Below are 17,111 nucleotides of genomic sequence, written 5' to 3' on the forward strand. Positions count from 1 at the left end.
ATTAACACACAGCAACAACATGCCCAGCTACATTAACCACTTATTCCAATGTGTTTCAGCCATGTGTCATACAGATACACTCAAGCTGCCCTGTACATCACTATGAAACAGTGAGTGGTGTCACAAAGTGTTGGTATTTAATGACCTGGGAATAATAACGAGTTATTTATACCCATTACACTGAGGGGTGGTTTACATGGCAACGGTTCTTGCATAAAACGTTAAACTTTTGTTGCAGTTTAGCCTTTGATTCACATGACAACGGCATTATGGGGCCCCTAAAAACTAAAACTTTTGAAACCGGGTTCCAGAGTGTAATTTTTTGGAAACACAACCCCTTCTGTCACTGTGTAAACTGGAAATGTGCTGATCCTGTGAGAACGATGACGTCACAGTTGCAATTATCATTACATAGTTACACCACCAACTACTGGCCTGGCACACGAGGATCGTTCTCACTGTCATATGTGGTTTGTAAAGAGTTAAGCTACAAGATAACTCTTTATGGCTGCTTTTCTCTCGTGATGCTTTTCGATAGCTGGCATCATTTCGATAGCAAGCTCATTTGTAACACCACATTGTACGTTGCTGTTGGCTCTCGACAAGTTGCAGCATTCATTAAAACTGAATTATAAAAGATACTCAAAGGTTGGTCACTCTACACTCACACTGTCATCATATACATTTTTTTTAAATGCAAAGGAAAGAGTTCCCTTTCTGTTGGGCTGTTCACATCTAAACGTGGCCTAAGACACTTTTAAATCTCTCACAGAAAATAGAATACACTTCCCCAAACCTTTCTGTAACACCACCTGCTGAGTCAAGAACTTAGTAGTTACCTTCAGAATTGAGACCTAATTAATTTATTGGCTCTCATTTCCCTTTTTGAAGGGTGGCACCTTAGATGAATTTAATGTAAATTAATTTCTGTTATTTATAATGATTTCTGTTAGCCTAAAGTGCAATCACTCTGCTTCATCTCCTGGACCAAACCATATGTTCATGCTACATGGCTTGGTCCAGGAGATGAAGCAGAGTGAGTCCTGGTGCCCCTTGCGAGGCAGAAAAAAATACGAAATTATCATTCATTGTATTGGTTATCAATCTAAAGAGCAGACAATTATCGGTTCTCATGCATTCGTACTTTATACTTAAACACTTTGTGCTCTGGTCTTACCAGTGAGTCCAGTCCCAACAGGATGAGCATAAGGAAGAAGCAGGTGGCCCACAGCTGAGGCAGGGGCATCATGGCCACAGCCTGAGGGAATGCGATGAATGCCAGTCCAGGGCCTGAGAGGACAGAAGAGACATTTAAATGGCTTTGGTTTTTCTGACCTTGGTTTAGATTGTTGGTCTTGTTCTAAAAATAGCACAAGTGCTCATTTGTTTCAATAGTGCGAGGGTACATCCGATTCTATATTGTGAGGGTACATTTGATTCTAGTGTCTAACAGAGACAGAGGCTTTGGCCTTCAAATCATACCTGAATCAACCACCATGTTGATGGGAATTCCCTGTTGGTGGGCCATGAAGCCCAGAACTGAGAAGACTGCGAAGCCGGAAACAAAGCTGGTGCCACTATTGAGCAAACACAACCACAAACTGTCCCTGCACACACACACAGACACACACACACACACACACACAGACACACACACACACACACACACACACACACACACACACACACAAACACAGTGCTCAGCATACAGACCACAACTAAGTGGGAGAATACACTGACAGCACACTCTGACAGAGGCTGTTCGACTACAAAACACATTTGACTGAGTTGGTCTAACAGTATGAACTAATTCTGATTGAGTAGGTGGAGGACATTGTTTCAAGCACGCTGAGGCCTTAAATCTTACCTTTGTCTGGCTTGACCAAGTTTGTTTTCAAGTGTGGCTAAAATGGGTTCATTGCTGCTCATTGTGGCCACTGGGGGAAAAAAAACCACTACAACTGCTACCTGCTACAGTTGAACTGCCATTCATATTTACTTGTAACAGTTGTTGTTGACTTTGTTGTAGCTGCCCAGTGTGATTAAGGTTCCTGATGCAACACCATAGGAGAAGAGAACCTGAGCACAAGCCTCCATCCACACCTGAGGAACAAGGATGAAACTGGAATAACCACCGTGCAGTGATATGCCTCCACAACCTATTCAAGTTGCAGTTGCATAGTAAATCCATGTCTGTCCAGACTCATATGTAGCCATGACAGCTGACAATGCTTCAAATATGGATGATTCTGCAAAGAAGCTACAATTTCTTAAACATGGGTACTTCTGGATAAGCAGAAGAAAATGGATGGATGGATGGGTACTTCACACACATCTTCAACCCAGCAGCACAGAAGTTATACAATCAGCACAGTTTAAAGGTAGACACCCGCGATGTAATAATGGCCAGAGATGTGTTTTTACAGAATATTATGATGTCATATAGAACCTTGGACCTTTTGGATATAAAATCATCACTTTATCATTTTATCCTATTTGCATTCCGCTTTTTATTATAATTGGTTTATTATTGAGTCCAAATGTGCCAAATTTGAGAAAATTCTTTCAAGGCATTCTTGAAATATTGCATTCATGAGAATGAGACAGATGCAAGGTTACAGTGATCTTAACCTTTGACCACCAAACACGAATCAGTTACTCCTTGAGTCCCACTGTACGTTTATGCAGAATTTTCCTTAAGGTGTTTGTGAATCGTGAGGTATCACTTTTGTAATTGAACATATCTATGGGTGCACAGATGTACGTACAGACTGACCAAAAACATGATGCCTCCAGGTCATCAGTGTTGTATCCATATCTCACAGGAGACCATTACTTTATTTACATCATCCCAGGCAGGTATGACACTTCAGATTTGTCCACATTGTCTCACCTGAAAGTCTGCCAGGCGAGACGGATCTGGATACAGATAGTAAACCACACCCTGCCAGGCTCCTGGCAGCGTCAACCCCCGGACCAGCAGGATGGCCAGCGTCACATAAGGGAACACAGCCGTGAAATACACCACCTGTAAAACTTCAGTAGTTATTTAAAATAAAGCTGGCTGAGCAGTACACCTGCCAACTTGCTACATTTTTGCTATATTTTTCTATTTTTTTGAGACTATGTCCCCTTCTGCTGAAGCAAGACTTTTCTATGATAGAGAAGCTCTTATCAACTCTGGGAAAAGCTTGTGGGGTTTGGACTGAATGTGTCAGACGGTGAGAGGATCCCCACAAACGGCATATGCCGAGCAGCCCGTCAGACCAAAGAGGAGAAACGAAACCAAAAGCGCCACACAAAGAGAGGGAGGAGCGCTGGCATCAGGGCAAGGCTGACATGACTTGGACCAAGAGATGTTCCTCTACCAGGAGAATACAGTGGATGAGATTTGATTGATGCTCCCTCAGCAGCAGGAAATCAGAGACTGCTCTGCGCACATCTTCACAGAGACATGGTTAACCCCTAACATCCAGGATTAAGCTGTTGCACTAGATAGACTGACCTTGTTGGGAGCCATAAGGACACAAGACTCTGATGGAAATTGGAAAAAATGCACTGCAGGAATTGAATGATGATGCCACCAGCAGCAACATGCCCAAAGAACTGAATGTAATTGTCATAGTAGCTGCTGATTTTAATCAACTCACCCTTTAACTCCAAAGATATAGCAGGATCAAGGACAAATGTAATTTCAACTTTTAACCTTTGTTTGAAAAATGCTAATAATTCTACCTTCTACCTTTCATAAAAACAGAGGGACAGAGTCTATCCACAACGCAGTGGAGCCAGTGGAAATTAACACATAGACTAGAGTGTAATCTATTTGCTCCGTCTGCCATGACAGATCTGAGCTGGACCGCACACGGATCTGGTCGAAATTAGGGGTTAACTGATGTAATTTCCTACATTACATTTCCTACAAATATGTTTTGTAGGAAATGATAATTACCATTGAAACTCATTCTATACGCAATTGATCCTGGCCTTTAAATCCTTACACAAGTGGTTATTGACCTTTCCAGTGGAACGGACTCCTTTCCAGATGCAGAAGTAGCAGGCCACCCAGCATACCAGGACACACAGCAGCAGCTCCCACTGTACTGAACCAACCTCCTCTATTCCCCCAGACATGGACAACACTCCCCTCCTGTGTGGGAACAACAGACAGCCACTGATGATTTCATTCATGAAGAAACAGAATAATTGATTCATTACTGCCATCCTAGTACAGTGGATAACCACAATAATTGTGCATTTTAGGAGTAAAGCGTGACATTTCTTACATAGTGCATACCATAATGTTTATTTTCAGATGTAGAGGGAAGTCAGATCTGACCTTTAAGGACCATAACAGGTCAAATCCAAAAGGGCCAACAGTCCACCGGTTATGATGTTCAAATGCATTGAATTTTGTAAACAAACAGTGTAAAAAAACATTTAAGTTGTCTTTTCCAACTAATTTGACTGAGATCACCAAAACTCAAAAAAATCAGTGGTTCTTGATCTGTGGGGAAAATTTTGATGTTCTCATAACAGCTGATACACAGACAGAAAAGAGACATTTAATTCTATAGTACGAGTTCTGCAGTATGAGGCAAGGTTACTACTGACATTGTGTTATCACCCTGAGGACATTTGTTTATTGTTAACCATTCAACTGGCATTGCTGCCCATAATTTACATGCTTTACAGTCACAAAGTCACAGCAATGGCACATAAAAAATCAGCAGTTTGTGTGCCAAATACAGAAATCTGAAAATGTACGTATATAGTTGTTGAAATATACAAGGGATGACAACAATTGATTTAGAATTTAATCGAACATGTGATATGTAATCGATTAATTGATAAGTTATGCAATGCTTTCAAAGTATATGCAAATTGTTGCTGTGAGCTTTGGCTGAGGAAAAATGCATTTGGCATTGTTTGAAAATAGCAAACACTTTATGTTTCTTTTCAAATAACAGTCCATTATTCTATTGTTAATTTGACCAATAATTGATTGAGGAAAGTGCTCACAATTCGCAACTCTGTTATAAATGGTTGATCATAAACTGATGGCATATGTTCATTACAGATTACAACAGTCAAGTGTTGATTTTTCCCCATTTGGTAATGTAGGTGTGGTTTCTGTTCAAGAGTTTTTCCAGTCATCATATGTTGACAATGTCAGTGTTAACCTGTGATGCAATGTATTTAAAGTAAATAAAATATTAATGTAAATTAAAGTAAGCACTACTGTTTGGCAGAAAGGTGTGTTTGCAGAGTAATTAATTGTGGACACATTCAAACAGAATGCCATTGTAAGCAAGTGATGTAAATGTGTTTAAGAGGCGGGAAGCTGGTGAAGACAGTTCATCTTTGTACATTTGCGCAAAGAATGATCTAGTTATTAATATTCTGGAGATATTATAAAAAACTAGTCCAGAATATGTAGAAATGGATGTTCACGATTTGGGACATAATAACGAAACAGGGAATCTTGAGTTAACGCATGGCCATCAGTGTAAAATCCATCCATCCATCCATCCATCTTATCCAGGCCTCATCATTGCAGAAGCCGCACCAAACTGCCTATCGCTCCATTCTACCTTTGCGCTGTGTTCACATTACAAGCGACACAGCAACAACATGCCCAGCTTCATTATCGCTGAGTCTCAGTTGAAGTGTTGCGAAAACACTCATTGTTGTAGTTACATCATCAGGGGTTGTGTGTGTCTGCTACCTACTGCAAATCAATTTGGCTGAACACCTTGTCATATTTGTATTTGGCCATAAAAAATATCTACACCTATGATCAATGTCTGAGCCCCATTTTAACATCTCATTTCCCTTCCCCATTACATCCCAGTAATGTCCACCTACATAATGCTAGCACAGCATCACCTAACCAAGCTAAATAACACACCGTCACACCTAAAAAATAACCAGAAGATTGGTTTTGTTGTTGGAGCTCCAAAAAAGTTGAGATCACCTCAACCGTTTTATAGCGCATCATGGCTGTCGTCAGGGGCGAGTGTTGCGCATCAGTTTGTAGAGTCATATCAGCAGTCTAATATATTTTATTCTCTATGACTTCTTGCATGTTCTGTTCAATATTTAAAACATTGCTAGATAAAAGACAAAAACAAGCATTTATCTCATATGTAACACTTTCAAAATTTCCCTAATTAATTATCCAGATATGGTAAACAAAATGTAGTGACATTATGGAACTAAATTTGCTACAGAGACACCACTGGGTGTTCATTGCAATTCCTTATTTTGGGATGTTTTGGGTGTTTATTGCAATTACTTATTCTGGGATACATTTTTACCTTGATCCTTGATGTCAACAACTTACAAATATGCATGCACAACCGTTTGTACGACGTTACATGAATTGGACATTATGTCCTTAATGTACAATTACGGCGGTTAGGTTTAAGCAAGTAAAGTCGTTTTGGTTCGGTTTAGAAAAAGAAACATGATGAGGACGTACCTTAAAATGACTTCACACAGTTCACACAGTTCCAAAAACGTGTCTCCAGAGGAAGGTCCTGCATTTTTATAGCCCATCCACTATCCTAACCCGCCTTCTTAAAAGTCTGATCATGAGTGTTTCCTTGTTCACTCCTTTCAGCAATTGGTTACGTGATCATGGCCATTTCAAATACATGAGATGTGTACTTATTTCAGTGCATTATTTTTCATAGGGAAATGTACAGTTTGTGAGAACATTATGCTTGACCTAAATGCGTTTCCTTGAATTCTGGTAATCTCAGAAGTATTCCCAAATAAGTGGCATCCCCACTTTAGTTGGAAATGACACCTTAAAAGTTTTTCTACACTGTTTAATTTCAAAATTAGATAACTGAACAGTAAACACAGTTTTCCTCCACATCTTTCATTTTGGTTTATACTAACTAGACAAGAAATTTCATGCTTCTCTCATGAAGTTGTAAAAATATGAGAGTTTAACTGCTGTGCTAATTATGAGCTTAATGTGACAAAACACTGACTCACTCCCAAAACTCAGAGACTGAAGACTTGGTGAGATTTCCAGATGTCCAGTTTACTGTCAGGTTGCCACTGTGTACTGCAGTCCAGTTTGGAGAGGTGAGATCTACACATCTGTCTGTTGATAGAAAGGCAAATAATATACTGATACGTGTTTATATCACAATCACCCTGTTTAGACACAGCATATGTGTCAGGGCGATCTGATCACAACTGGATAGCTCTAAATCTAGGTAAAAACAGCCACCAAGACACATTTCCAACCCGATAACATTTTGGATTCACTGGACCACATGTGTTTTGTAGCATAAACGCTAACGCTGTCCTATGCGCCTCCAACAAGGACAAAATCATTGCTGCAGGACATTGTGGTTGTTTTTATGAAAATGTTTTTGGAGCTGAGAGAGAGGGGATAACATGCAGCAAAACCCCACAAGTTTGGAATCCAACCCAGGCTGCAGCCAGGCAATTTTTTGACAAAATAAGAAAACAGGCCAGAAAGTGTATTCAACCTGTATAACCTGTATAAACCCAAACCCAAACCCAAATCCCAAGTTGTCACATGTTGCCACTTTGCAGGGGCCTTCTGTGTGTACATATTATACTCTTTGTATCCTGAGATGTTGCTACCACGATTTCAACACAAGGTGGGATTACACTGCACAAGGATATGTTTAGACAACACAAGCACATGGCAGTCAGCGCTGGGATGTCAACAAAAGCACATGCTGCCAAGGATATTTAGGCTAAAGAAGCACGTTGTGCACAAGTGTTACAAAAAAAACCCATCACATTTAGGCGGAAAGTAAACATCAGACTCCTGCATGAAAGTCTGGGGTATGTTGGGGCCATCCACCTCCCCGCCCACCCTACCTACACTGACCCTCATGCTCCTCACATTATGTCATTAGCGGCAGCATTTCATCCTGGCACCATCCTGAGCTATATCATGTGGACCTAACAGGTTCCTTCTGGTCATGTTCTGAAGTGAAACCAACTGTCCGCGGATCATGCTGTGCGGCAGGTGATGTCTGACTACCAGCGTGTTTTAACACCTGGCATTTCTGTCTGACTGCGTTATCACCCAACGAGTCCAGCAGCGTTTCATGCAGACGCAAAAGATGGTTTTTGGCAATCAGAATTTTTTACTGAACTCACTACGAAGGTGTTGCTTTTTGACAACTTTGTCAAATAGTGCTGAAGCGTTTGGGTGATGCAATAAAGTTTCCTTGTCAAAACCCTGTTAGCGATGTAAACAACAGACAAAGCAAACCACAAACAGCAACTTGCAACTTCAAAAAAACTTAAAAATAAATGGAAGAAAACACAAAAAAAACCCAATAACAAACAGCTGGCAAGGCTTTACTTATATATATATATATATATATATATATATATATATATATATATATATATATATATATATATATATAATATATGTGCCATGAAATACAATAACATTTTGACTTTTGGTAGGTATATTCTTTTAAGTCTACATATTCTCCCACCCTGATTCCACTTGATTCTGACCTGTGTTCCAGGGGTTGTTGCAGGTGGCCCAGGGCAGAGGGTCTCTGAAACAGTAGATGAGGTACAGGAGCGCCCAGGCTAGGATGATGCTGTAAAATCTGCCATAAAGCTGGATCACCATGATAGAATAGCCGGTCCCTGGAGGGAGAGATCCCAAAATACCTCAGTTTAAATGTAAATTGATATAGCACCAAGAAATATAGCACTTAGCTACAGCACCACAAAACTACTGTGAATACTGTAAAGAACCATAGCCAAGCCAAGTTTGATCCAACCAGAGATGAATGCTGTTCTTTAATGTTTGCTTTTGTTCTGTCTGTGCATATCCAAAGTAATCCAAGTCTCCTTTAAAAACAAAAACAAAAAAAAACCAAACAAAACATAACAATAATCTAAATGAGACGTGTGAATTAGTGAAGATTTTATCACGAGAACAAGTTTAGACAGGATTACATCTTAAATACATGTCAGATTTTAATAATAAATACTTGTTACAATATATTCTGTAAACTATTTACTTGTTCTAAGACCAACATTAAAAAATCAAAACAAACAAAAAACACAAATAATGTTCACTTTAAACTGCAGGCTACCTTTGGGACCCTCCTTTGTAAATGATTTCCAAACATTCAAATTAAACATTTCTAGTGTATTCCTTTGTGCATAGTCCATGTAACATACTAAATATAATGTTAGTTGAACAAAAATATGCTCTTTTTGCATTTTGTGCACATCATCAAACATGTGGCCCAGTCTTTGGCAAAACAAATGGGTGACACTTAAATACTTTCTTACATGTTGGGTTTATATAGCTGACGAAAAAGTTTGAATATTTGAAATGTTTGAAAATGGCTGTCTTTGGAGTTTTATTATTTTTACACATGTGGCAGTAAGGCTGTGGAAACAATGAGGAAGTGAAGCTAATCTCAACAAAACTTAAATTCACAATTGATATCACCCTCTGTGGCGACATTGTCACTTTCCTTTTTCTCTCAAACAGTGCAGCTGCTTCAGATAAGGTTGTTTATTACTCTCTTGGTTTTATCTTCACCATACTTAAGCCTTGAGGCAATCATGTGTCCTGTGTGTGCATGTGTGTTTGAGCGTGAGTGTGTATAATATGAACAAAAACAAAAAAGACCAAAAAAGAAACCATTTAACATATGGTGTACTTATTAATAGTAGAGGCATAAACTTGAGGAAATCAATCAAATCTGCAATTCAACAAATTGGACGAGCAAAATGCTCTGCGTCTGGAACACTCGGTGTGGTGTGGAACGTTACAGTGGATAAAACAAAAAGGAACTGCAGCCTATGCAGCATGAACAGCATGAAGTGAAGACAACAACAACAACAAAAAGCGGGCTTAAATTAGGGACAGGCTTTATTACCTGGAAAATAGATGGAAAATACAATCAGATTGTTAATTTAAATCTCTTATACTCTGTCAGTATTACTTCTTCTTTGGTACTCATAATTTCAGTAATATTAACTGAATGAATTGTACAGAATTTGTCCATATTGACAAAAGTTTAAACTTGTATCTCTGTATGATCTAAGCAGCGAAGTAAGTTCCAGCTGGCAGCCAACAACCAGATTTTATACATCCAAAGGCCTTCTATAAAAACGAACAGATAACCCCTACTCTAACTGAGACAGGCCTTTTTTTTTAAAAATGTGTAGCCACACTGGGCTAGTAAGAGACACCATGCTTATAATTGGGGGGAGGCTTTTATTTGTTTGCAAAAGGCAGTAAAACGTCTTGTTATTTGCTGAAGTGATTTCATAAAAACCCCTATAGGCTGATGAAGAAGAGCGAGTGGTCAGCAGTCAGTGGTGGTATACAACAGTCAACAAACAGATTTTTCAACTGTGAACCACAACCTTGAGTGTCCAGTAATAAATGTGCACAAATTATATTAGGCTGATTGGTCCAGTAGTTTACAAGATTAGCTGTAGACAGTGTGTTTTTAAGTAATTAAAAATGCATTAATTCTCACAAGTACATTGTATCTGTAGTTCAGATACAGTACCTGCAGACAAAATCGATCTGCTCTGTGCAAAAAAAGGGCTACAGGGAGTGTAGAGACTTAGTTGGTCCTGGATTTTTGAACAGTTGAAGGAAAAATAATCATTATTTTGCTAACCTTAAAAACAACAAATAAAGGCATGATGAGAATTACCCTGTGCCAGTGGGCAGAGCTTGGTCCAGCAGGTGATGGTGCCCTCCTGTGTGTACTGACCAATAACAGTCTCAAGCAGGAAGAGCGGCACACCACACAGCATGGCGAAGAAACAGTAAGGCAGCAGGAAGACACCTGAACACACAGAAAAAACAAATGTATGACTCAAGGGCTTGTTCCCAATCTCCAGATACCACAGACTTCAACAGAAGAGGTATTATTATATAGCCTTTGAGTTATTTGATTGGATGACAAGCTTTCATTCAAAGTACATGTTGGAGATCTTATGAAGAAGCAGAAATTATAGCTTTTTATTTTTGAAATGAGGAATAAAATCAATTGACGCTTGATCCCAGGTTCATCAAAGATTTCAGAGTTACATCCCAAATCTCATGAGCCAAAGGTGTACCCCCTTACTTTTGGTCCCTGGCTTGGACCATGCACATCTTCAAACTCAACAACATATTTGTAAAGTTTCGTCACTGTTTCCTGCACAAATGTGACATTATGAAAATCTGTCTATACACAGACATATAAACCCCTGGTGAAATACTAATAACAGCTCCTCAGGTAGAGTTTCTGCTATCACATTTTGCCAGGATGCCACATTCATAAGCTAAGTATTGAACAAATCAGTCAAGAAAGAAAATATTAACCTTATGGTGATGCAAGGAAAGATATCACAGTTTATCCAGAAAGAAACAAGAATGTTTCAGTGAAACTACACTTGCATGTTTTGTTTCATGAGGCCACCATGACCTTGACCTTTGACCTTCAACCAGCAGATTCTAGTACGTTCATTTTTGAGTCCAAGAAGAAGTTTGTGCCAAATTAGAGGAAACTCCCTCAAAGCCATCCTCAATGAATGATATAGCATTCAAGAGAATGAGATAGATGCAAGGTTGCGGTGACCTTGACTTTCAAACACCAAGCTTTAATAAGGTCATTACAGAGTCCACTCAGGAATTCGTGCCAAATCGAAGTCCCTTACAATGTTCTTAAGATATCGCTTTCACAAGAATAAGACAAATGCAAAGTCAATGTTACCTTCACATTAAACCACCTAAATATAATCAGCCCATTCTTGAGGCTGCTCAAATATTTCTTAAACTTGAAGTAATTGTTCATAAGTAATTGTCCCTCAAGTTGTTCATAAGATACACCATCTACAAGGATATGGTAGATGCAAGCTCACCGTGACCTTGAATTTTTACCGATGACCACCAAAATCGAATCAATTAATCTTTGAGCCCAACTGAACATTTGTGCCAAATTTGAAAAGAATTCCTCATGGTTTTCTTGAGATATTGCATAAGACTGAGACAGATGAGGTCACAGGGATCTTATCCTTTGACCTATGACCGCCAAAATCTAATGAGCTCATCTGTGAGTCCAATTCAATCTCTGTGCTAAATTTGAAGAAATTCACTCAAAGTATTCTTGAGATATCATGTTCACAAGAATGGGAAGGAAGAACGGAGGAATGCTAGTGAAGTCATGTGAGCAAAAGTGCTTTTTAAAGGCTGAACCATAATGTGTTTTTTAAGCCTAAACCTAACCACAAAGTTTATCATAACTGCAGCCATTTCAGAATATTAAGGAAATGTCTAAAACTATGAAGATTAGGACTGTAGCATTTTAGGGACTGTCACATGTTGTTTTGGAAGTCAGTGGAATTTGCCCCTATTCTGTTGTTTAGGTACGAGAGAGTCTTGTCTGTTACTCACAGCCTACTCACAGATTAATGAAAATTATCTGATACCTCAACAGATAAGACATAAAGGTGTCTGCAAACAATTTATCAATTTCTTAGAGTCCAACCCTGATGTGAAAGGCACAACTTTGTTAAATGTGCACATAGTGCATCTGCTGTCTACTTACTTGTTTACACATTTCTCTGATAAAACCTGGCTGGCTCACTGACTTTGGAAGGAACATCCTTTTTCTTTATGTTAATTTATAACCATATAGGAACTACAAATAAGCGCAGACCCACTTTGGACTCCTGCTAGCTACCAGCAACAATTCAGACAGCTAACACTAACATCAACTGATGCAAAACAAAAGTGCAAACCACTTTCTTCAACATTGTGGATTTCAAAACTGTAAAAAAAATGTGAGGGATGGTCACAGGATTTCCACTAGAGGCTAACATTCTTTGGGAATCCTGTGGGTCACTGCATTTTTCTGGGATTCCCATGGTATGGGAATCAATTTCACTCCTCATGGTGTTATGGAGGAAGATTAGGGCCAGACAGAAGAAATAATTTTGAGAGGATGAAGATTTTTTTTTTATCATTATGCACGTTGAGAAAAAATTTGAAATACAAGGTCAATAAAGAAAACAAAATATAGAGAATACTATTATACTATTAAAATACAACATTGAGAAAACACACACACACACACACATATATATGTATATATATATATATATATATATATACATATACATATATATATATTGATGTGTATATATACTCCTTTTACTAATTTCATGCACATTGGGACAATGTTTTTGACAGAAATCAAACAAGCACAAGAACACTTATTTTAATGCAGGTTTCAAATGGTTAATCATGTTCTCCTGAAAGGACAGAATGGTTAATAATGCGCTCAGACTGGTACAGTGTTAAACTGTGCACTCAGTGTAGAAATAATTGAGAAATATCTATCGATTTATGGTTCCTTTTACACAATACACATTCTTTTTGCCAGCAGATCTTCTCCAGCTTAATCTACAGTTTGATATACAGCAAGTGTGATGAAGTGTTATCTTATATCTTATTCTGTTTAAAGTTACTTTGTATCTATTCTTGCTCTATGTTAATGTTTTGCAACAAAACACTAAGTCAAATTCTTTGTATGTGTAAATGTACTTGGCAATAAAACCTGATCCTGATTCCGATCATCTCAAATATTACAGTTTGGAATGTGCCACTGTGCCTCACCTCCTCCGTTCTTGTAGCACAGGTAGGGGAATCTCCACACATTGCCCAGTCCCACCACACTACCTGCTGCAGCCAGAATAAATTCCCTTTTCCTCACCCACTGTTCCCTCTTTTTTACTTTGGTCTCCATCTCTGTGTTAACCTCTTCAGTCCCCTGATCACTACTATCGTCAGTAACAGTAAGTCTGTCATGTTTCTGTCTAAACTTGGATCTCATTTGAGGATGACAGCAATAAATATGACAGATTGTATTTACCCTATGTGATGCTGTAAGGCTGTTTGTGCAAACACTGTATGCATATAGACACAGGGGGATGAATGACATTGGAAGAGAAAACAACTCTAAAATATTTTCAAAGATCAACAACGTGAAGTTTAACCAGCAGTTTTTAGTTTTGACCTCAAAGGGAAATATGTGGTCTAACAGCTTTTGGTGTTGAAAAGTAACAGATAACATGTTATCGACCTGTTTGTTTTTGCTTGACTTTTTCAAAAGTGCTTTTCGGTGTTTTGGAGATAAAAAAAACAACAAGGTCTGGTTGTACGCAGCTTGTGTCACTCGCAGTAGTTCTGCAGCTGTTATCAAAAAGCAGTGAGGGAAAAACAATGTTCTAAAAATATCTGATTTTCTGCAAGTCTTGGAAAGTCTTAGGAGCTGCAGGGTTTAAGCAGGGCTGGTTCCAGGGTCTATTGAGATTTGGGATTTAGCCTTGAAAACTTTGATTGAGTCTGAGGTCAATCATGGAGACACATATCATGGTAGCACATATAGTAACGGGAGTAATGTTTTGATTACTTTGTTCTTGCATGAAATGTTAAACTTTTGTTGTGGTTTGGCCTTTCATTCACACAATAATGGTGTTTATGTGGCCTGAAAATGCAAAGTTTTGAAAACAGCATCCCCTCTGTGGCCGTGAAAATTGGCAATATGCAGATCCTGTGAGAACGGTGACATCACATCTGCATTTTGCATATGCACATTATATTTCAGAGAAGTAGCCATGCATGAGCAGGAGGACAACAATAACAACAATGGGGGACTACTGAGCTGTGTTTGTGCTGCTGACTCTACTGAGGTTATTGCTGTTGGCTCTTGTGCGTGCATTCGCCATTTTCTTCTTCTTTGTTTATACTCATCGCTCTGTAGTAGAACGCCTTTATGCGCAGGGACAGGTGTTCTTCTATGGTGTGTCATTACAAAGTTACACCACCAACTATTGGCCTGGCATGCACACTACATGCATGCATTTTTGGTTGTTTTTTTAGGATCCGTAAACGCAAGGATTATTTTCACAATGATATCATGCAAATGGTCATTTTGAACACAAAGGAAAAACCACAAAGATATTGCATTGACAATATTGAGACAGTTGAGGTCACAGGGACCTTATCCTTTGACCTGTGACCATCAAAAACTAATCAGCTCATTGTTGAGTCCAAGTCAATGTTCGAGCTAAATTTGCAGAAATTCCCTTGAAGTGTTTTTGAGACATCCCGTTCACAAGAATCGGACAAATGGACAGACAACTTAAAAACATAATGCCTCCGGCCTCAGTTATCACCAGTGTGGTGGCATACCTATTATAATTTCATAAATACCCCCATGCAGGATAAGGTTTTTTGAAAAAAAAAAAGGGTTTCTGACTGACAGTTGGTCTTATTCAGTTAGGGAAAACCTTTGTTTGTCTGCTTTTTACTGATTAATAACAAGGCAGAAAATACAGTCTCAACTGCCCTCAGGTAACTGTCCCAGCCAGTCTAGTGAGAGCAAACACTTGTATCAGGATATCAGATTTTTTTTTGTACGTGGCATAACTTGTCACAACCGGCCCTGGCTGACTCCAGCCTGCCCCTACATAATAGAGCCTGCTCTACAGCCATTCCCTGCCAGATAGTTGCCCAACATGGTTTGTTACACGCAGCTCAGTAAATACAGCTCAGTTACATGCCGCAACCATTTTTGCTCACCTGCCTGTTTGTGTTTTGTCTTTGCCAGCATGCCAGCCTGTCACTCTGTCCACTCCTCCAGCCGAAAACATCTCAACACTCAGATGATCCCTCACCTTCAGACAGCCGTCCATCCATCTTTTTTATGCACATTCCACTTTTGTAATAAAACTTTTTTCTGAAATCAGTTTCGTCTGTCTGCTTTTGGGTCCTCAGTCCAAAGCATAACATAACTAAAAAACAGCAAATTCTTACAGGCTGTAGATTTCAATGATAAAATGTGAAAAATAGTCAAAAGGTCTCCACATTTAGGTTGAAAGTGCAAAGGGTGTGACTGAATATGGTAAGTCACTTGTTTAAAAGGCACTGTCCTTACAAATCCCGTCCTGCCCTATTTAATAACAGATAGAAACACTTTGATGGTTTTTTGCTGATTAAAAAAGTAACTAATAAGTCAGCTGACCACAGATACCTGAAACATATGTTCTGGTTCCACTTGTTCATATGGCTAATACACTGAGTGTATACAGAGTGGGAGTAAGCTTTTATGAACTTTTGCAAATTTAATTTGAATGATTACTTTTCATTTCATATTAAGTAATCAATACACACAAGTGCAACCTTAACCATGTTTGCCTGCAAAGAAGGAATGGTTATTCGTGTGCTCAAACTAGTACAACTCTATAGTCAGGAGCTGTGCTCAAAATCATTCACTCATTCACTCACTATTCTCTATATGGTGTGTATTAAATAGTTAACTATATAGGGAATAACGCACGAGATTTCAGACTCTACGCCAGAATATTTCTGTGAAAGGGAACGGTTTTAGACACAGCTAATGTATAATCAATGAGGATTGTCTGTTATTGACTTTGTATTCCTCTTACACATTACATGTTCTATTTGCCTGAAGGATTTAAAGTTCTTCTCCAACTACACAACAGCTTGATATACTGCAGGTGTAATGAAGAAATCAATAAGAGATGTTAAAGAGCTTCAAGAAAGGTGCAATCATCTCAAGTACTGCAGTCTGCCTCACCTCCTCCGTTCTTGTAGCACAGGTAGGGGAATCTCCACACATTGCCCAGTCCCACCACATTGCCTGCTGCTGCCAGAATAAATTCCCTTTTTCTTGTCCACTGTTCTCTTTTTTTCATTTTGGTCTCCATCTCTGTGTTACCTCTTCAGTCCCCTGATCACAACTATCAGTCAACACCTCTGTCAGTCTGACGCTGTGCTCATCTGTAGACACAATAGTGACTCTATGGCCCAGTGCCATAGCTGTAGGAGCAGGAGGTGCAAGTTGTACAGTGACTCTGTCAGGTCATAAACCACTTCTGCAATGTGCAACAGGGATAAAGGACACAGGGAAAGAGAATCTTAAAATATCTTTTTTTTTTTTTGTAAATGATGTGAAGTAGATTACAAAACCAGATCTCGGCAGTGATGAAATAACAAGATAATACTTGTTATTATTCAGTTTGTCTTCAAAAACAGC

At 38.9% G+C, this 17,111-nt stretch overlaps 1 protein-coding gene across 1 annotated transcript in view; it reads right to left on the reverse strand.

Moving 5' to 3' along the window:
• LOC121938678 (sodium- and chloride-dependent GABA transporter 3-like) overlaps positions 1-13,796 on the reverse strand; it is a 16,409-nt gene extending 2,613 nt beyond the window's left edge. Inside the window, exons 1-9 of the mRNA XM_088069046.1 lie at positions 13,667-13,796; positions 10,716-10,850; positions 8,533-8,670; positions 7,009-7,120; positions 4,018-4,150; positions 2,894-3,028; positions 2,000-2,103; positions 1,483-1,607; positions 1,178-1,290 (exon numbers count right to left, since the gene is read on the reverse strand). Coding sequence (XP_087925172.1) covers positions 1,178-1,290; positions 1,483-1,607; positions 2,000-2,103; positions 2,894-3,028; positions 4,018-4,150; positions 7,009-7,120; positions 8,533-8,670; positions 10,716-10,850; positions 13,667-13,796 — 1,125 coding nt within the window. The remainder of the gene's footprint in view (positions 1-1,177; positions 1,291-1,482; positions 1,608-1,999; positions 2,104-2,893; positions 3,029-4,017; positions 4,151-7,008; positions 7,121-8,532; positions 8,671-10,715; positions 10,851-13,666) is intronic.
• Between the last annotated feature and the right edge of the window lie 3,315 nt (positions 13,797-17,111).

This window comes from Plectropomus leopardus, chromosome 18 (genome assembly GCF_026936395.1).
Source record: "Plectropomus leopardus strain MGB_pleo_1.0 chromosome 18, ASM2693639v1, whole genome shotgun sequence".
NCBI lineage: Eukaryota > Metazoa > Chordata > Actinopteri > Perciformes > Serranidae > Plectropomus > Plectropomus leopardus.